We start from the raw sequence: 19784 nt of genomic DNA, 5'->3' as shown, positions 1-19784 counted from the left end.
GCTGTGTTCTGGAGTTGGTGGTGCTGACATGCATCAGCGCATATTCTCCATTTGTGAGCAAGACAGGGATCCGATGGGCAAGCAACAGCGAGCGTCGCTGAATCGGGACTGCTCGCAACGTTGAAGCGAGAGGCAACAATGTGCCGGCAAGGCGTCTGAGTCGAAGTGATCGCAAAGCCAAGGAGCAGTCGGGCACATGCAAGTGAAAGAGAGCGAGAGGCTTAGACGGCTGGTACTTCACAGGCGGCGGCGAAGCGCGTGTGCAGGATGCGCAAATCAGCCGCACCTGCGTCGCGTACTAAGCCTGGCGACATTGGCGCTCGAGGAAACGTACAACGAATGCTGTAGGGGAGCAGCGACGTGCGTGTTCGTCGCTTGTTGTCTGCTGAACGCGGCGACAGCAGTATCTGCAGCAATCGATGGGTGGTGTGTCCATAGCGATCGTTAGGTGACGAGCAGGAGGCGAGCCTTGTGATACGACCTCGAGCATCCCGTGGTCCTTTCGCTTGCGTGTTCGCGCGCAGGTCGGCTACCCATCTTCTGCCGCAAGTGGTGTGCGGATTGCATTGTCGTTGGGTAAGTGAAGCGTGAGACACGAAACGACTTGTCTCAGTGCCAAGGCCTCCGTGAGCTCCCAAGTCGCGCGCGTGTTTCTCCGTCAACATTGTTGGATCCCGACCGAACAACATCACCAATCCGCCCAGGGCATCAACACTGCCGCCATGGCCCTCTCCAACTCCACCCAGGGCGCGCCAGCCTACTTCCAGGCGCTGCTCGATCGCGGGCAAAAACGACCCAACAACAACGACGAACCGCAACTTCAACTCGGCCTGGGAGACATTGCGCGCAAGGTCAGGAATTTAGGGAAGGGCTTCACTGATGCGAAAGCGCATTACTTGCTCTCCGCTTCAGGCGTCAACACCAGCGAGGCTCTGCGCGACCTCGAGGAGCTCTCTGGCTCAAGAGCAGCGCCGATCCAACCTTCTGATCCAGCCGCGAATGGCGTGAAGGAAGTGCTTGCCCAACGTTACCAGAATGATTTCCAAAAGATGGTGGATAGTCATATTCAGCGCGCGCACGAGGACTTCGACAAGATGATCGAGGAGAGGTTACATGGTGTTGACTGGGATGCACATCGCCAGCGCATCTACGAGCACTTTGGCCTCAAGAAGCCACAGAATTTGGACAATAGCAGCGTAAATCAAGTACAAGAGAATGGTCAAAGCGGCTTTGGCCGTTCCTCTCGCCGCGGAAGGACAACAACGAGCAAATATGGAATGTCGAGAATGAACAGATCAGTCATTGGCTCAGTAGCGCAGCGGGGACTTCGTGGCAGCACATTTGGAGATATCGCGGAAAGAGGATCGGACAGCATTCGGCCCGCGCCTGAAGACAACCTGCTGCGCAAAAAGCAAGAGAAGTACTCCGACAAAGTCAAGGATCTCAATGTCGCAAGACTGCAAGAGAAGAATTATGCTATCTTCACCCGATTCGCTGAGGCTGAGGGCGAGCCTACCAATGAGGACAACTCCATGCTGGTCAACGCGTACAAAGCACTGGTGGAGATCACTGGCGAGGACGAGAAGGCACAAGCATTAAGCGATCCTGGAGCTATAAAGGAGCGCAGCTTTGCCAAAGCGTATCTGGATGAGACTGGAAGCTCGGCCGAGAATATGGCTATACGCAGCCGCATTCTCAATGGCTCACGGAAGTACTTGGAGAAGCTTTTCCATGCTCAGCTCGAAGCAGTGGTCGCAAAGAATCCCCGAGAGGCGAAGATCGGAGGAACACCAGATCCTCTGTCCAAAGTCAAGGGCTTCGTACGTGTTCGTGCTGCTCGCAAGGAACTGGGCCCGGATCCCGAGCTTCTGCAAGAGATCAACGAGGAACAGTGCTGGGCCATCATTTTCTACCTGTTGCGAAGTGGCCTGTATACTGATGCGTTGGAATACGTAAATGCCAACGGGGCGGCATTTCGACAGATTGACCGACAGTTCCCGCGATATATTCGAGCTTTCGTTGAAAGCGAGGATCACAGACTTCCCCCGGATCTCCAAACCAGCATCCACAACGAGTACAGTCAGCGACAACGTCTGGCACCCGAGGATTCGATCGATCCATACCGAATGATGTGTTACAAGGTCATCGGACGCTGCGAGCTGACCCGCCGAAGCCTGGATAACATTACCAATGACATGATGGATTGGCTGTGGCTACAGTTCGCTCTGGCACGAGAGTACAATCGCGTTGAGGAGCTTGCACACGAGGCATTTGGTCTGCTCGAAGTACAGACTTCAATCAAGGACATTGGCGAGAGGTACTTTGGCGCTGGTAGTGACATCGCCAATGCACCAACAACCTTTTTCTTCATGCAAAACTTGGCTGGCCTCTTTGAGAAGGCGGTTGCAGATCTGTATGCGCACAACTACCTTTCTGCTGTGCACTTTGCCATCGGCTTGGACTATTACGGAATGCTCCGTGTCAGCGACATCAGCAATAGCGACGATCTCCTGAGCTACACCACAAGACAAGAACCACAGATTGCTTTTGGCAGCATGATTGGTCTCTACACACGCGACTTCCGAACTGCGAATGCGACAGCTGCCGTGGACTACATCTCGCTCATCTGCTTGAATGCCGATCTCACTGGCGATCTTGGGAAAGCCCAGAAGGATCTCTGCTATCAGGCGCTGACTGAGGTCGTGCTTGAAACTCGAGAGTTTGCGCAATTGTTGGGTGATATCCGCGCCGACGGCCAACGGATCAAGGGTGCCATCGAGCAGCGACTACCGCTGATCAAGCTGAACAACGATCGCGAGTTCTTAAAGCACATCACGCTGGTCGCAGCGCGCACAGCCGAGGAACAGGGTCGCACCACGGATGCAGCACTGCTCTATCATCTCTCAGAAGACTACAACAAAGTCATCTCAGTCGTCAACGATGCGCTTTCTCTTGCACTGACAACCGAACTCGGCGATACACCAGCACGTCTCATGCCGCTCAAGCCGCGCGACGTCAACACTCACAACAACCAGGATCCAGCTCAGATGCAAGCCAGTCTCAGCTTGACTTCCATCGATAATCCGATCCAGCTTGCCGAGGATATCAGGACACTCTATAACAGCGACGCGATGTACCTCAATAAGATCGACAGAAAGTACCGCGATGCAATCGACGTTCTCCTTCAGCTTGCCAGAGCGCGCAAAGAGCTCGAAGCAGGGCACTGGGCGCAGGTCATCGATGTGAGTACCTACCATCTCGTTAACATATTTTCAGTACAGACAAAGACTAACACTTTTCGCCATGCAGGCCGTCTCAGCAGCCGACGTCATTCCCACCGATACAAACGGCGACGTGTCGGCCATCCGAAGCAAATCACAGTCATTCGAACTCATGCCCACGTCTGTCAGTCGCACCATTGGCCACGTCATGGTCTGGACGGTCATCTCTTGCAGTAATGAAGCCGAGAAAATACGAAGTCAAGAATACGAAACGGCAGCACGCAAAGAACTTGTCGCGAATTGTGTACAAAAAGCCAAGGATGTTATGGTCTTTGCTGGTTTGATCAGATACAAGCTGCCTGGGAGAGTATGGGAAACGCTGGCGAGGGCGGGCCAGGACCTGGGTGTGTACTAGATGGAGGTAGTCAGAGCCTGCTGGGAAAAGAAATGATGACAATGGGGTCTCGGTCAGCTTTGCTAGAAGGAATTGACAGGATATCGCATGACACAGCCTTGGGCGACCTTCTGAACGCCTTCTTGCTCGGGTTTACCGATTGTTCAGTAATGGATCAACATGCACGTTTCGCCCGCGAGCTTGCATCTCCGTCTTCTCATTCTCCCCACTGCGCATGGAATTAGCCCTGTGATCGGTTCCAGTATGTATGTATGACTAACGAAGTTACTCGCGAGCACACGCAAGGCACAGCCCCGCAGCAACGCGAAACAGGCAGCCATATCGTCGCACAGATCGAGATACAAACATTACACAAGATCGATCTTGTTTGTTGCACAACTTCTGATTCTCGGGAAGCCAGATGACAATGGCTGTAGTCTCCTATGATGTTTTCTAGACGGCAAGAATGCAAAGAAGCGTGTGAGAGGCAAGTTTGCAAATGGATTGCGTTTGTAGCAAAACTTGGCGACAAACACAGATTCACACATATAGGGACAAATTGTAGCATTGCTGTGTTATTCGGATCAGATTGAGCCTAGAGTTGCATTCGTTTACTCGCGCCAACTTCCGGGTTCTCAGTCGGAGATACAACACAGAAAACAGTACAATCATATTCAATACATTCGAAAAGAAAAGCAGAGGTCGTGAAAATTGCCCAGCAACATGGCTGTTCCCTGGCACAACGCTCCCTTTACGGAAGACTATCAAAAGAATGCTTTCAACGGCTTTCCTTTCCTCCCAGAATATGGCCATTCTCGCACCGCACCCGCCGAAGAGCCTTTCATCATTCACCGTTCTCACGGTGTTTCCGGACGAGGCTGGTACCAAGGCGGTCGCAAACTCAACAACCTCCGCTCAAAGAAGTACTGGGTACGTCCTGTCGATGGCGCCCGTCACGGTACGCTCGGCCGCCTGAAAGATGCTCTTACCGGCGAAGGGCCGGACGTGTATGTCGTTGCCAACGCAGATAAGCGCACGTTCCATCGCGATCGTCCCAGCCGCATGCATTGGTCCGGCTGGGATAAGACTGGTCTCAAATGGGCTGGTGCCAATGGTGATGCAAACTGGACTGCTCCTGCGCACGATATGGACTGGTATCCGCGGACAACGTACCATGTGCCCTGGGCGAGGAGGGATGGTAGGGATCAAGTCTACAATTTCCGGACAAGAGAGTATGATCACCTGACAGGGGCGAATCGGTGGAATTTCTGGAGTGATGCGCACTATCCGATGGGCAAGAGAGGAAGACATGGGATTCCGACGACTTGGAGGATGTGGAATGGGAAGTGGGCTTCGACGGTTGATCCAAGTGCGGGGAATTGGCCAGGTGGTCGGCCGCTGAATTGAGGTTGTTGTTCGGCCTTCTGCAAGATTTGAGGAATGTTGGATTTTCGGCTCAATTCACCTGGAAGTTCCGCCTTTCAGCGGGGCGAGCTTGCTGTGGAGCCATTCATGCGCCGTGCAAAAGTGCGCGAACGAGTGTCTCTCTGCTCAGCCCATCTCGGTGTCTTGAGTCCAGCCGTAGCGCGGAACAGTACCCGCTTTGCTCAGGTCACTATCCTTTTCCAGGCTTTGTTGAGATCTGTTGAGTATTGATTGCGTTTGCTCGGATGACCAGTTGTTGCGGAGTGCTTGTACGTCGTCCACAGATCGCACTGCTGCCGACTTGATTTGAACAAATAATTGCGCTTTGTCCTTGGCTGGCTTTGCCATGGGCCCAACAATAGAAGGAATAGTGCGTCTCATGTCATCAATCTGTGAAACGTGAGCAAGCAGTAAACAATAGTACAGTTGCGGGCGCGACTGACCTGTTCCTGAAGACGTTCAAGATGCGCCAAGGCTCCGGAATATTGTTTGGCGTCCCAGGCCGGCTGAGTTCCTTGAGCTGTATCTGCTTGCATCTCTGGCATTGTTGACCGTACAGTTGGAAATACACGTGTTGGAAGCAGGAAGGACAAGAAGACTGAGTTGAGGTCACGTCGTCCACCGGCATGCACGCGCTCGAAGAAGCGGACATCGGTCCGGCCCGAAGCTAACCCTTGGCTAGCCTAGCGCCACATCTAGACAAGTCTCATGTGAAAGAGCAAACGTCAACTGTGCTGCCTTCCAATTTGACTGACTAAGACAATACTCCAACTCGACACAATTCTGTGTACACTCCAAAATTCTCCCTCAAGACGTATTCTACTGTCTCGAGTGAGCAAAATGTCGGATAGCATATTGGACAAGCTCAATCAGAGCATTAGTGCCACAGCAAACGATCCGGCAGTGCCCCTCGAACAGCGAACTTTCGAAGAAGCAGAACTGGTACTGGCATCGACATTATCCGAAAACGAAAATTTACAGCTCGTTTCATCACTATCGTCGCTTCTGCCAACGCTCCAACAAGATCCCACGCCAGCCGTCAATCTACTATTGCGACTGCTCGACAAGTACAGCTATGGAGACATCCTTCAGCTTGGCAGTATCCCCTTCAAGGAAGGTCTGGCAGTCGGGGACCATATGGCCTCGTACAATTTGCTCATCATATCGATCCTCAAGAAGGCTACTTCGAACGCTGCCGACACAGCATCGGTCGCGGGCATGCTCGACACCGTCATGGCTTTAGTGCAACTCTGGCTATGCACACGAATCACTGGAGTGGCGACCGCTGCACAGCAGCTGCTTCTCGATCTTCTGCGGATCGACCAAGAGGTCCAAACGGGACCTGATACGCATGTTCCCACTGGCGGCCAGGGTCTGATGTGGAGACGGCTCTTTGGCGATCAGGATATCTACAGAGTGTACTTTGAAGCTTGCTCATGTCTGACTCCGGGCAATCACGGATTTGGGTTGTCCAAAAATCATCGCACAGAAGCTGCTGGTCGGCTGATGGAGTGGCTGTCCGAAGTCGCCAAGATGGACTGGAGTGTAGTCTCACGCAGTCATCATCCAGACATTGAGCGAGAATACAAATCTGAAGGGGGTTTGATCGGTTTCGCGACATCACATATGGTCGAAAAAGACGACATTCTTTTGTACCGAAATCTGATCGATTTCTACTCGGCGATTCTTGCGGCGACCAAGCCGGAGGCAGCAGAACTTGGAAGCAGCAGTACAGACTCTGCCAGTCTACACTACCTGATCGCTTCAGGTGTGCACGCAAGTACGATCGCAATCTACCTACAAACATCTGGAAGACCCGTTGACCCGCTCGAGAGCACCTTTCTCTACGGACCCGCTGCCAATTACGTGGCGACATATGCGTCACTGTATTCGGAGCATTTCCTGGCTAGCCAGCTTGCAGAACAAGTCAAAGCTCGCTTACGGGTCACATTGGATCAGTCACCATCCAGATGGGCACATGCAGAGTCTCCAAAGCACGATCTTCACCTACTTGCTAGTCTTCCGCGCAGTGCCCTGCTCTCGACAGGTAACTGGCAATCCAGTCCACTTTCGTTGCTACCGTCGAAAGCAACAAATCCAGACGTGCTCAATACTCTTGCCACCGTTTTTCGAGGGCCTGACAGAGACATCACATTCAAGTTGGGGTCGTCCAGCGGGTCTGCAGCGCCATCAGCTAGGTCATTGGAAGAAGCCGCCGAAGCCAGGGCTCTATATTTCCATTACGTGGCCAACAACCCTCGCCTATGGCAAGATATCGCAATACATGCCGACACGGTTGCGCTTAAGGATCTTGCGCTGTCAGCAATCAACGTCTTAAGTGCGTTAAGTACAGCACATTGGTCCGTCACACCGGAGATCTCCATGCCAGATAATATCGCCACTCCAGAGTCTGGACACCTCGCATTAGTTGCACAGCCTGCCTTGGAGTATGCATGGCCCTATCTGCTTAGACCATCCCGCAGCTTTGCAAACCTCGTGGGCGGAAGAGGAGACGCAGAAAGCTCTGCCTATCAAGTTGCTGAAGCGAAACACGACGCACTGCGCAGCCTTGAGCTCCGCTTCAAGATGCAGGTGGAGCAGACGCCTGGTGAAGGCTACGAGGACATACTGGCGCAGCTATCTAAGCGTGTCGCTGACGGTCCTTTGGACCGCGAAGGAGAGATCGGAGGCCGCATCGGCACGCTTGAATTGTAGCATCATTTGCTCCGCCAGACTAGACTTGAGGGTCGTTTTGGTGGACCTGAAAAGTGGGCTCGATTGGTCCTCGAGAAGTCGGTCAACACTGTGATTCGCTTGCAGGAGCCCCTACCCAGAGTGCGCTTCTCACTGTTCGTTGAAGTCGGGCGCAGGACAATAGTTGACCTTGAACACAGAGAGAACAGCTCAGATGAGGTGTACTTCAATTATGGTCCCGACTGAAGAGTTGCAAAGCGATTGAGTAGGACTCCAAAAGCATCATTATTGGGGGGCACAGCACAATTGCATGCATTAATGATTGTACATTGATTTCATTCCGTCTGATCACGTGGCTTCAAGAGCTTCCCGCTATACAGCTCTCTGATTGGGAGCGGCAACCTTCCTTTTGACCGCTACCACCAAGTACAATACTCGCGAACTCACCACACATCACAGCAGTTTCAAACGTCAAGCAGCAATGACAAACGGCCAAAGCCGACTATTCAAGCTCCCCGCTGAACTTCGCGAGCAAATCTACATCAATTGTCTCGCATGCACGGAACAACACGCCTATTGCTACTGGAAAGACGGCGTCCTCATAACGCTCGTAGACGGTAGAATATACAAGATCTGCACCCACACACCACATAATCTTGGAGTCTCCCTCAAATGCGGTGCTCAAGCTCTCACATTACTCCGAACATGCAAAACCACCAACAATGAAGCTTCTCCCATATTCCACAATTCACTCGAACTGAGATTACACATTGACGGACGGTACAAATCGCCCACAGAAATCAAAGGTCGAGATTTGGGACCTGTCGAAGATCTTAAGTTCATGCGATTTGCTAGGGTTTGGGATATTACTGTGCGATTGAGTACTGTAGAGGATTTGGAGAGATTGATTGCTCAGATTGAGGATTTGAGAGATTTGTTGAAGGAGAATAAGAAAATTTTCTGGAGGAGTATTTCGGTGCAGATTTCGAGGTATTCGGAGTGTCCTGAACCTGGGAACGAGGTGCTTAAAGCTGTGAGCGCGATGACTGGGGTAAAGGAACTGGAGGAGATTCCAGATCCGTGGAGGGAGGGAACGACTGTATTTGATTACCAGGCTTCGACGAAGGCATGATGATGAATGCTTCGCTGCACTGCCAATGTGAAGATAAGAAGTAGAGTGCGTCTGATTCGGATACAGTCACTGTATACAGCATGCATCTAACATCTTCAAGCATGGGTGCTCGAGTTTGTCTTCAGCTGGAATACCACAACGCTGGCGCTCTCCACTTCGGTTGCATCCTCACCGATGATCAAGCTTCCATCCACTTCTGGCAAGCTTTGTGTCTCCCATCCATAGTTGAACGCCCAGAGAAGATCTCCTCTCCGGAGAAACCTCAGCGTCTCACCAAGGTCGTTCTCCTTGTCCGCCACACGGCCTGTCAGGTCTTTCATTCCGGCTGCCTTCGCTACATCTCCCAGATAGTCTACCAGGAAGTTGGTTGTCGGGTTGAAGCCGAGATAGTGCAGGTTATCCTTTGAGCAAGCTGCCGGCTTGCCTGGTCGATGGCGAGAAGTGTATGTGACAGTAGTCTCACTGGTCGCGTTGTCCCGGCTGCAGGCAACCCACTCCTCCCAGAAAGAGACGTTGTAATCCTGGCCAGCGTACGAGACTCCACTTCCAGCGTACGCAGGAGGGGTTTCGATACGGGTGACACGTAAGGGTAGACGTGAGCGCAAAGTGCTGCTGCCAGCTGGGTTGAGACCAGGAACATATGCAAAGTCGGGAGTCGTGCTGCCTGTGCGCGGGCCAACAACGACGGGGCCAGAGAATGTGGCAAGAGCCTCGTCGAAAGCTTCGGACACGATCGGCAAGCTGGGCACGATTACGGCTTTGTATCCTTCGAGACTCTGCTCCGGAGAGATGATGTCGATGCTTAGGCCGAGGCGGCGAAGAGCAGAGTAGAAGGTATAGAACAGCGTCGTATATGTGAGCGCAGCATCTGTGTAACCGGCATCTTTGACGGACCACGAGCCGCTGTAAGGCTCAATGCTCCAAACCCAGTGGCTCGCATAATCGAATACCAGTGCGATGTCAGCTTGAGGTTCCGGAGCAACAGCGCGGTCTCGGAGCTCCGGTAGGTCATTGTCAGCAAACTCTTGCGACTCAATGTAACCTTGATCCTCAGTGTTATCGGAGACGAAGAGTCCAGAGAGTGTCTGCTCTTGGGCATAGGGCACTTGACGCCAGCGGAAGTAATTGACGAGGTCACCGGATGCTGCGAATGTCTCGTGCGTCCAGAGACGTACCATGCCTTCCAGTGGAGAGACACGATATGTGTTCCAATTCAGCACACCAGGCTGCATTTCCATTACTCCAAACGGGCCATGGTTCTTTTCATAAGCTTCTCCCGAGACACCTCGATACAACGCGTGGTGGAGACTTTGTAGGTCCGGCAGGCCAGTGCGGAGATAGTCGGCTAGCTCTTGATCAGAGAGCGGCGCGGCACCTGTGCCAGCAAGTGGGTAAGCGTCGAACGTCGACATGTCGAGACCGACCTCGCGGTTGAATTTATGATGATCGAAATCGGTGAAGAAGACCATGAAGTTGTGTGTTACACCATGGGTCGGAGCGAGTTCCCTGATGATATCGGTCTGCTCCTTCGCGAATTCGATCACCATATCCGACGAAAAGGTATACCAATCGAGAGTATGGGCTTCATTGTTCGTGTAAACTTCCAAAAATGGTGGCTCCACTGCTTCGAAAGATTCGTATTGCGAAGACCAGAACACACGCCCTTGCCGGTCGTTCATATTCTCGATAGTGCCATATTTCTCTTTCAGCCACGAGCGAAAGCGAGTCTTTGCGTCTTGATCATAGCTCCTCACTGTATCGTGGCATCCAAACTCGTTGTCAAGCTGCCATCCTATCACGCTTGAATGGTTTCCGTAACGTTCTGCAAGCTTGCGTGTGATCTTCTGACTCTGGTCGCGATAATCGAAAGATGAAAAGCTGTAGTGTCTTCGAGATCCGAACAAGAGGGTTGTATTCGTACGATCAACAAAGTCGACGTTGTACTTTTCCGTCAGCCAGTTGGGTGGAGCCGCAGTAGGAGTGCCTACGATGGCTTTGAGGTTGTGTTTGGCAATTAGCTCGAGAGTCTTGTCCAGCAGTGTAAAGTTGTATTCGCCTTCCTTAGGTTCCAGAATCGACCAGTCGAACTCATTGACCCGAACGTAAGAGATGTTGCTCTGTGCCATACGAGCCAGATCCCCATCCCACATCCACTCCGGCCATTGTGAGGGATAGTAGTCCACAGCTAGATGGATACCTTCTGGCCAGTGGCTTTGTTGGAGAAGGCCAGTGTGGTTAGACTTGATCCGAGAGTCCGCATTGCTGCGCTGCACTGTTAGAGAAGCAGTGCAGTGCGCCACAAGGCCACTTATGGCGAAGATGTGGGAATACATCTCTATGATGTGGAACTAAGAGTCTAGAAGCACTGCAAGGCTTTTGATATATACATACCGGGTACTCTGCCCACATTGACTCCACACACGATGTTACGCTGCATGCACTGGACTTTTACTTGCCTTGTGTTACTGCCGCTTATTCCCTCGGGTCCTCGGTGGCATTGCCGCCGCAATGTGGAGAGCAAGATTCATGGAGCTGGGTGATCATAGGAAATTCTTCGGCCTGCGAATATAGGCTGTATGAATGAGGGGCCCCTCATCTACAAGCGTCAGGCATCCATTTATTGTACGAGAGAGAAAGCGTGAAGATGGGCCCTTCTCCAGTATTCACTGCTGATCTCATGATGTCGGATGTGCTTGTGCATTGCGTAATTTCCCTCAGAGGCAAGCCGGTGGTCTGACGCATAAATTGCAGGTCCGACGCCTCGAAAAGCTGCGTACAGAATTGAAGAATACGACAGCGGTCGGAGAGCAGCTCCGCAATGCTGACTAAGCCCAGTTGCCAGGACAACCTGCTGTAACAGTAGATTCTCACCGCCGGTATTGCTTTGCCTCATGGTGATGGACCTGTAGCCTGTCATGGCTGGGATTGAGCTCACCATATCAACCGCACGCCTGAGCTGACCCCTAAATCCCGCTCGACCCTCATCCTGTTGTCGTTCTGTTCTCATTTGAAGCCACTTTGAGGCTGTTCAAGATCGCATCTGCTTCTCGCCATCCACTGATGAGAGCGCCGTGCACAGTGGCGAAGTGATCCACATCAGTATGCTCTCCAGCAAAGCGCACGATTCCGCCATTTGGACTTGACAACGGCTCCTGGAAAGCAACACGATGTCTGAACTCTGACAAGTCTTTGATCATGTGGCTATAACTTCCTCTTGAGTACTTGTCCGAAGCCCATTGAGTGACGTGCACTGCACTGGGGCGAGGAGGCTCTCGTCCGAGCCACTGAGTAAAAGTTCGATGTACGATGCCGCTGGCCTGGTCGTCCGACATTGCCTCTATCTGGACTGCGTTGGAGCATGCCACGAAACAACTCAGCGCCGGCTTATCTGTCAAGTCCTGTAGGTTCATGATGGAAAGCAGTCGTGGGCCAGCTGCTGTCGTACCATCCGTGTTGAGTTGTATTCCTGGTAATTCTGCGGTAAAGCCCATGAAGACGTCTGGAGAGGTTTTATCGAGTTCTTGGATGCCACCATCTCCGCTAGAATCTGATCCTGGAGCATTGTTGATCATTCCTTTTTTCCACAATGTTATCCAGGGCTTTTTGACCCACCATGGGTCCTGGTATACAAGTAGTATCTTATCCAATGTGCCAAAGCCGAGCTTCTGCACTGACTCTTGTTTGTCAGCAGGCAGAGCTGGCGAGAATAGAGAGCTGCTTGTGACCTTGCCCACGTTCTCCACGTCGTGCTGTAGCACGCCTAGAGGAAGAGTGCAAACGACCTGATCTGCAGTATAGGTTCCTTGATTCGTCTCGACACGCACTGGCCGTGAAGTCCAATCGATTCGCTCCACTTCCACTCCCAACTCAACGATGCCGGCCGCCACCAGATCTTTGCCAACCTCCTCGACGATCTGGGTGTAGCCATCTTGCAAAAATACATGCTCGCCTTCGAAGTCATCGATTGCAAACTCAAGCAGTCCTAGTCCAGCCTCACCTTTTTCCTGCTCTGCAGATTGCGCTGCAAGCGGAGCGGCTTCCACGACTTCCACGAACTGAGGCATTGATCCGAGAGTCGGGCGATACTGCTCTGGAATATCGCTGAGTGTTCTGAGGAAATCCGTGTTTTGCTTTATGCTCTTCAACGCGGTGGTCTTTTTTGCAGAATCAGGAGCTATGGAGACTGCAGTTTCATGCAGTGACTCGAACATGTCCCAAAATGCGCCCATGATTGTTCCTGCCGTACTCGCTGGTATTACGAGATCAGAGGCCTGGACCTGATTAGAATTGATAGGGTCACTATCGCGTTCCATATTCTGACTTTTCGCGTTTGTAGGCACTGAAAATGCAACTGTGCCACTGAGCGATTTGTATCGTTTATGGGGTAAAATCGACATTAGAGGATTTGGCTTTGACTTCGTCCCCACACCATGAATCCAGTTCGCGCCAGTATCAAGGCGATGGCCGTTGACATGAACAGATTCGATGCGTCCGCCAATGCGATCTCTTGCCTCTAGGACCAGAAGTCGGCCTTGTTCTTGAAAATGTCGATGCTCGTGAAGGCGTGATGCACAGGCCAGTCCGGACATGCCGGCACCTATGACAAGAACATCGTGGTGGCGGCTTTTGCTATGAGCAGCATTGGCAGCCATTCTTGTCATGCTCTGTTGCATCGATTGTAAGATAGCTTCGACGATGAGGAGGATGGCAAGATGTGGTGTACCGGGTGTGTGGCAATTATGTTTCTTTCAGATTCTCGATTCGGTGCGCAAACCGGGCGCTCAAATGCTTTCTGGATGACATGTCGATGAGATGATGCTGCGAATGGATACTCCGAGTCCATGTTGCCATAGCGGTTTTGGTTCGAAGGATGGTGATCGTGATTGGTCATTGTCACCGGACTTCTTTCCGTGAGCACTGTTTCGATGACGACGTCTTGTCTGGCTTGCTCCTCCTTTCACAACTTGTCAGCAGCACATACAACCACCATACATTTCGGTCCAACGAGATACACATGCTCAATAGAATCAAAAGAGCCATGTCTTCATCTACAAACACGAGCGGGAAACTGAATCCGCGAAACTTTCCTCGTCCACCACTCTGCGAGCGAACTCCACGCCATCTCGAAGTGAAGTGGAATGGCCAAACCATCGCAGATACCAAAGAAGGATATTGGGTCTTGGAGACTTACCATCCGCCCACATACTACCTCCCACCTTCATCGCTCAAAGTTCCGCTGAGCAAGAACAGTCGCAATTCGTACTGCGAATGGAAGGGAGTCGCTTCATACTACGACCTCGCTAACCCAGGTGATCCAAACGATGTAGCCAAGTCTAGAATCTGGTCCTATGACAATCCGACGGGAGGTTTCAAGGAGATCAAGGATTATTTGAGCTTTTATGCGGGGCCGTGGGATTGCTATGTCGATGGCGAGAGGGTGATTCCGCAACCGGGCGACTTCTATGGCGGGTGGACGACGAGTGACATCGATACGACTCATGTCAAGGGTGCGCCAGGCACGAGGCATTGGTGAAGTGTGAGAGCTTTTGCAAGTGAAGGCAAACAAGTAGCTACCGTAACTGCTATTTTGGAATGTGAAGCTAACAGCTGCCATTTATCATGCATAAAATGTTTGCTTTGAGCTCGCACGTGCAGCTAAACGAACATCGACTAACCCACGCTCTTCTTACTCTTGTGACTTGCTCGACATCCATCACGCAGCAACATTGCCACCAGCGAGCTACCTCGACCACATCGGCGGCAACATAACAACTTCAGCTTCATCTTCTGACGAGGTTGAAGCTCAACCTCGCGGCAAGAGATGTCCCAGAACATGCGCAAGGTCAAGGGACAACGCATCCGCCCACGCAAGCCGCGCAAGAAAGCCCTTCAGCCGCCCGATGCCCCAGCACAGATTCCGAACGACTGCCTGTTCATGAAGCTGCCTCCGGAGCTGCGCAACGTTATCTACGAGCTCATCATCGAAGATTACCACAGAGACCAGGTGCGAGACAGAGACTCCTACGTCAATTACACCAACCGCATTTCGATCAATGGCCGCATAATTGCGACTGGTACTAGGAAAGGCCTCTCCTTTGGTGAAGACACAATACCAGTGGGCTTGAAGAATTGGCCGGAACCTGACCTGCTCCTCATGTCGAAACAAGTTCGGCTGGAAGCCCGCCCACTGTATTATAGCCTCGCCAAGTTCCAAGTCTTTACGTACGCACGTAATCTTGCTGCACTTTTTGAGCTGCTCAACAGCATTACCGAAAGCTTGGAGCCGATTCCTGGAGCAAGGTGGCCTATCAAACACGTCGAAATCTATATCATCAAAGCAAAGTGGAGCGATTTTCGCCACTTGCTTTCGCTGGCCCAAATTACCATGAAATATCCCGTTGAAGTGAATCGCGTGTACAATACGTTCGGCCACGTCATCGAAAAAGCGCAAGAGCTGGGAATGCGTGGGCACCAGGAAGGATGGACGGAGGAATGGCTTGCGATTGAATTTGAGGAGTGGGTCGCACGGATGCAGAACGATAGTCGGTGGTCTATTGCCATTCATGGAAATCATATCAACAAATGCTGGTCGAGGATGCCAAAGGACTTGGAGCTTCCTGGACACAACTATAGTCTCAAAGATGAGAGAGAAGACGACAGCAGCTTCAGAGGCAGCAGCCGCAACGTGCCGCCAAGCGATCGAAAGCTTCGTTCGAGGTCCTAGGTGCGAGCTCAGCACACAATGCATCTCCCACGACGACGATGAGCATACTTCTTATGCTTTGGATAAACATGCACTGGCCGGACAAGGAGCAATACTGGCTGCATCGACAATCAACAACTCTTAATGATCGGCTGAACGCAGCCTGGTCCTTGATGGTAGTCAGCGTAAGGGAGGCCGGGATATACGGAACTTGCACGTTGCACAAGCAGGGCAGAGTCGGACCTTCACAGCGTTGATTGGTAGGAAGATGACGAATGAACGCAGTAGGCTGTCGAGTGCCAGCGGCGGTCTGCCACCAAAGTCGAGTTACATCGCCGTCAGAGTGCTGCGAGACGCCAGTATAAAAGAACTATCAAATCAGCTTCCGCTCTGCTGTTCGTCTTCGCTGGACGCATGGCACTTTACGTCTCTGGGCCGATCGTGATGAAGTCTCAGTCTATCCGCGGATCATGCGCGAGCGCATGTATCTCATCAATCCTGGTGAACATTTCAGCACAATATGCTTAATGAAATCGTCTCGAGATGACGAGCCCGTGAGTCGCAGTCGCGTTAATTGTTGTCTATAATAAAGTGCAAATACTATGGAGTGACTCGTACAATCGAGGCTTGACTTGGAACACCATTTGCCAGCGCGAAAACATAATAGTAGCCTGGCAGTAAAACACCAGGATCAGAAGGTAGCCTGTACCTCGTCGCTCCGGCTCCAACACTCGTGCCACCTGAGAGTGGAACACGTCTAGAATCGGTGTCTGTCGAATGGGTGGAAGACCCCAAGCGAAGCAATGCCACTCTGATGCCATTTGTCCCAGATCCAGAAGAGCTGCTGACCGTAATGGTCATCTCGCCACCAACTTTCAACACACTTGGCTGGATGCTAGTAATGTTTGGTCGTTTTGCGAGTGTCACGCCATCCGCTTTCAAGAGGTAAGGAGGCGTGAAAATTTGCCCATCGAGATGATTCGCTGACCCGCAGAAATCACAAAGTCCGCCACCACCGGAGAAGACAGTTCCGTCTGGGAGTAAGGCTGCAGCTGAATGGTATGTTCTTGGTATACGGGAGTCGGCCAGATCAGTGAAGTTGTTGGTGACAGGATCCCACAGCTCAGGAACTGTCACGGCATCGTTGTCTGTGAACGTTCTTGCGTAGGTCTGGCCTCCCAGAATCAAGACTTGGCCGATGGGCAGCGTCACTGCGTTGGCAAACGCACGTGGGTGATTCATACCGCGTAGCTTGCGAACGTTTGCTTGTCCTGATGCTTGGTTGATGGTGATGACATTGGCATTATTGATCCCTGGCGACTGGTCGTAGTCAGGCGCACCACCGGCGGTGAAGATACTGCCAGTAGTAGCATCGTACATCTGGAAAACACCGCACATAGCATCTGTGTTGTCTCTGGTACCAGCAGAGGCAAAGCTTCCTTGTGAGTTCGTATAGAACCAGTTCATCGCTTTGCTTGGACCGGCTTGGAAGACCGAGCCATTCTTCCATGAGAAAAGCCAAGCGTGATTGTCAGAACGATACAATCCCTCCTTGTCGTTCGTTTCCAGTGGTGCCGTCGGGCAGCCAGGAAGGACTGTCCACTTCTTGGTATTGAAATCATATACCTCTCCGGTCTTGCCTCCAACTTGACCGCTGCCAGGCTGGTTGTTGGTGACCCGGATCCAGGATCCGCCAATGGTGAAGAGCCTCCCATCTGACAAAGTGACTTGTGATTGGTATCCTCGTGGTATAGCCAGCTCAGGAGCAACCACGAACCCACCTCCACTTCCTACAGTATGTACGCTGACCTTCTTGGTGCTAGAGCCGCCTGTAACGACCACACTCCCGTCAAACGCTGAGCTGATGCCAGGACAGAACATGTCATGATTGGTGTTGGAGACAAGTCTCTCAGTCACGGTGCCTGTCTTGGGATCATAATAAGCGGAAAAGGTCTGGCCGTATTGTCCAAGACCATGCATGTTGCGTAACCCAGAGGACCACGTAAGTAGCCTACCGTCTGGCAAGGCGGCCACTGCCGCTGGTACTAGAGGGAATGGAATGCTGTTGCTCCATTTCCCGAGGTTCTTTGGCGAGTTTCCACCTGGCGTCTTCGCAACCAGCTCTATGGTTTCCCAGTCCGAGTTGTACAGCCATCGTGACTGCTTACCATCTTTGAGATGGCAGCCTGAGTCTCGCGGAAGATAGGCTGCTCGCGAGCACCCTATTCTCTTCGCGCATAGATTGGCGCAGTCCGCTCGCGATAGACCTCCCTGAAATTGAAGCGTGATCCCATCGTACACTGTCCTTGGACAGACAGACCAAGTTGCAGAATCCGAGGTGGTAACATTGTAGGCCGTCGAAGGTCATTTGGTCACAACTTCGTCGTTCTTCAACCGAGGAAGCATGCGAATGGAGTCGAAGTTGGAGTTCGACACCACTCGCAGCGTCGTGCTGGTTCCTTTCAAGTGGCATGCGTTGCTGCGCTTGTCGAAGGAAGCAGAAACACAAGAGCTGGTGCCTCGCTGTGCGCAGAGCTGAGCACACTCGGTGGAGGATCTGGATCCCAAGATGTCGAAGCTCGGCGCGTTGTAATCGGTCCCGACACAGATCCCCCATATGCTGCCATCCCTGGCAGTATATTCGCTTTGCTGAGTAGGGCAGGAATTCTGTGCGGCAATTAATAGAGCATTGTACAGCAATGCAGCTAGGCACAGAGCCTGACCAAAGCTGCGAGATCCAGCCATGCTCGTTCCTGGGCAAGACGAAAGAGAGAAATGCCTCGCAGTTTGCGTCTCTCGCGGGGTTGTACTTCCATGCGCTGAAGGAGACTCCTTTATGCTCTAGCCGTATGTACGCCCAGCCCGTGTTTCTTCACGGGTTGACTCGCCGCCCGGCAAGGAGTAATGTCGCTAGACAAGCCTCGACGCCTTCCACAGAGAGTCTCGGTGTCTTGGCTGTTCCCATCATGTGCAATTTCTCACCCCCAAAGTGAAAAAGCACTGGATGACTCTGCCCTAAAGTTCTTGTCTTGTAGTGAAGGTTCAATAGTTGGAGGTAATGCCGAGCGGCTGCGAAGTATACGGCCGTGATCTACAGAGCGCTAGAAGCGCCACGATCGATGCGAATAGTAACATAGTGCTTTTGTCGATGTGCCAAGTTCGTGTTTGGTGATGGAAAGACAGCGAGGAAGTGCGTGGCGGCCTCACTTGCAGTTGAAGTGACTCGGTCTACTTTCGCTTGGCTCTGTGGAAGTGCATGGCTGACCAGTGCTCTAAGTATGGCCATCTCTGCCGAAGGCTCTGCCGAGTGTGTACCGAATTCCTACAAATTAGTCCATTCTGTGCTTCGAAATCATGGGAGAAGTTTCATCTGTTGCAGACTGGCGCCATAATGTACCAGCAAGTTCATCAAAAGTCTTGGCGGGCGCTCTCTTCCCGCTGACACTTTAGAGGCTCCCGACCATCTCATAGATCATCGAAGAGAGCCAGCATTGAAAGCCTCGTACGCCACACAGGCACTCTCACGAGTCACTGAGGCATCGTGCCAGTATCAGCTGCACCACGAAATTCTGACATCTCGAACGAGGCCGTGAGACTTGGCAAGCTCCTCCTGGACCAGATACGTGCGAACAGGCAGCATACGCACATGGCCAGGTCAGTGAACGAGATGAGCACTTTCGATGTGAAAATCGAGGAGCACCTAGATTCTGCGACCTGTCGAATATCTTGCGGGATTCGAAATCCCCGGCATATGACAACAAGTCAAAGTCCGGGGGTCACATCGGGAGACGCTGGAGGAGAAGTCGGCCGGCGCTCGATTCTCAGGTTAAGATGGCATCTCGAGTGCAGTGCTTGTCACTGCTCCAGAGAAGGCTGCAGTCGTGCCTAGTCGTGTCGCTGGCGATGGCCATGATGTTCTGCGATTGATTTCGTGCAGTGTTCCCTTAGCGATCACCATGCGCAGACGATCAGTAGGTCTTCGTATCAAAGCCAGCGGTGGAGACTCCGTCGCGTGCTGCGATTGCAATTCTGTGATATCTGGACAAATTGTGGTCGTGTCGTGTCACAAGTTTGATGTGTCTTCGCGCCAAGAAGTTTGAGCAAGTCCGCGTCTGAGCTTGCATCGCAGCTGCAGCTGCAGCTCGGAGATCATCGCAGCCAAACTCCTCCCGACATCACTTTTTCCGAGCATCCATCTCCCTTGAGCTCCCCGCC

At 52.2% G+C, this 19784-nt stretch overlaps 10 protein-coding genes across 10 annotated transcripts; 6 read left to right on the top strand and 4 right to left on the bottom strand.

Moving 5' to 3' along the window:
- Window positions 1-722: 722 nt before the first annotated feature.
- On the top strand, window positions 723-3636 carry RHO25_003579 (uncharacterized protein; the record flags this gene model as incomplete). The annotated part of the gene is made up of 2 exons (XM_023599077.2): window positions 723-3242; window positions 3310-3636. The coding sequence occupies 2 exons, from the start codon at window positions 723-725 to the stop codon at window positions 3634-3636; spliced, it is 2847 nt and encodes a 948-aa protein (XP_023455381.1).
- A 702-nt stretch (window positions 3637-4338) lies between these two features.
- RHO25_003578 (uncharacterized protein) lies at window positions 4339-5022 on the top strand (the record flags this gene model as incomplete). Its single annotated transcript, XM_023599076.1, has 1 exon — window positions 4339-5022. One exon carries the CDS (start codon window positions 4339-4341, stop codon window positions 5020-5022), a length of 684 nt encoding a protein of 227 aa, XP_023455380.1.
- Window positions 5023-5166: 144 nt separating this feature from the next.
- RHO25_003577 (uncharacterized protein) lies at window positions 5167-5585 on the bottom strand (the record flags this gene model as incomplete). Its single annotated transcript, XM_023599075.2, has 2 exons — window positions 5167-5430; window positions 5484-5585. The coding sequence occupies 2 exons, from the start codon at window positions 5583-5585 to the stop codon at window positions 5167-5169; spliced, it is 366 nt and encodes a 121-aa protein (XP_023455062.2).
- Window positions 5586-5880: 295 nt separating this feature from the next.
- RHO25_003576 (uncharacterized protein) lies at window positions 5881-7755 on the top strand (the record flags this gene model as incomplete). The annotated part of the gene is made up of 1 exon (XM_023599074.2): window positions 5881-7755. The coding sequence occupies one exon, from the start codon at window positions 5881-5883 to the stop codon at window positions 7753-7755; it is 1875 nt and encodes a 624-aa protein (XP_023456049.1).
- A 460-nt stretch (window positions 7756-8215) lies between these two features.
- RHO25_003575 (uncharacterized protein) lies at window positions 8216-8866 on the top strand (the record flags this gene model as incomplete). Its single annotated transcript, XM_023599073.1, has 1 exon — window positions 8216-8866. One exon carries the CDS (start codon window positions 8216-8218, stop codon window positions 8864-8866), a length of 651 nt encoding a protein of 216 aa, XP_023455066.1.
- Window positions 8867-8961: 95 nt separating this feature from the next.
- On the bottom strand, window positions 8962-11199 carry RHO25_003574 (uncharacterized protein; the record flags this gene model as incomplete). The annotated part of the gene is made up of 1 exon (XM_023599072.1): window positions 8962-11199. The coding sequence occupies one exon, from the start codon at window positions 11197-11199 to the stop codon at window positions 8962-8964; it is 2238 nt and encodes a 745-aa protein (XP_023455778.1).
- A 648-nt stretch (window positions 11200-11847) lies between these two features.
- On the bottom strand, window positions 11848-13095 carry RHO25_003573 (uncharacterized protein; the record flags this gene model as incomplete). The annotated part of the gene is made up of 1 exon (XM_023599071.2): window positions 11848-13095. The coding sequence occupies one exon, from the start codon at window positions 13093-13095 to the stop codon at window positions 11848-11850; it is 1248 nt and encodes a 415-aa protein (XP_023456050.2).
- Window positions 13096-13904: 809 nt separating this feature from the next.
- Window positions 13905-14399, top strand: RHO25_003572 (uncharacterized protein; the record flags this gene model as incomplete). The annotated part of the gene is made up of 1 exon (XM_023599070.2): window positions 13905-14399. The coding sequence occupies one exon, from the start codon at window positions 13905-13907 to the stop codon at window positions 14397-14399; it is 495 nt and encodes a 164-aa protein (XP_023456051.2).
- A 300-nt stretch (window positions 14400-14699) lies between these two features.
- On the top strand, window positions 14700-15590 carry RHO25_003571 (uncharacterized protein; the record flags this gene model as incomplete). Its single annotated transcript, XM_023599069.2, has 1 exon — window positions 14700-15590. The coding sequence occupies one exon, from the start codon at window positions 14700-14702 to the stop codon at window positions 15588-15590; it is 891 nt and encodes a 296-aa protein (XP_023456054.2).
- Window positions 15591-16169: 579 nt separating this feature from the next.
- On the bottom strand, window positions 16170-17549 carry RHO25_003570 (uncharacterized protein; the record flags this gene model as incomplete). The annotated part of the gene is made up of 1 exon (XM_023599068.2): window positions 16170-17549. The coding sequence occupies one exon, from the start codon at window positions 17547-17549 to the stop codon at window positions 16170-16172; it is 1380 nt and encodes a 459-aa protein (XP_023456055.1).
- Window positions 17550-19784: the final 2235 nt, after the last annotated feature.

Source organism: Cercospora beticola, chromosome 2 (genome assembly GCF_033473495.1).
Source record: "Cercospora beticola chromosome 2, complete sequence".
Lineage (NCBI taxonomy): Eukaryota > Fungi > Ascomycota > Dothideomycetes > Mycosphaerellales > Mycosphaerellaceae > Cercospora > Cercospora beticola.
The sequence above is the reverse complement of the archived record's forward strand: the minus strand, read 5'-3'. Positions and strand labels throughout refer to the sequence as shown.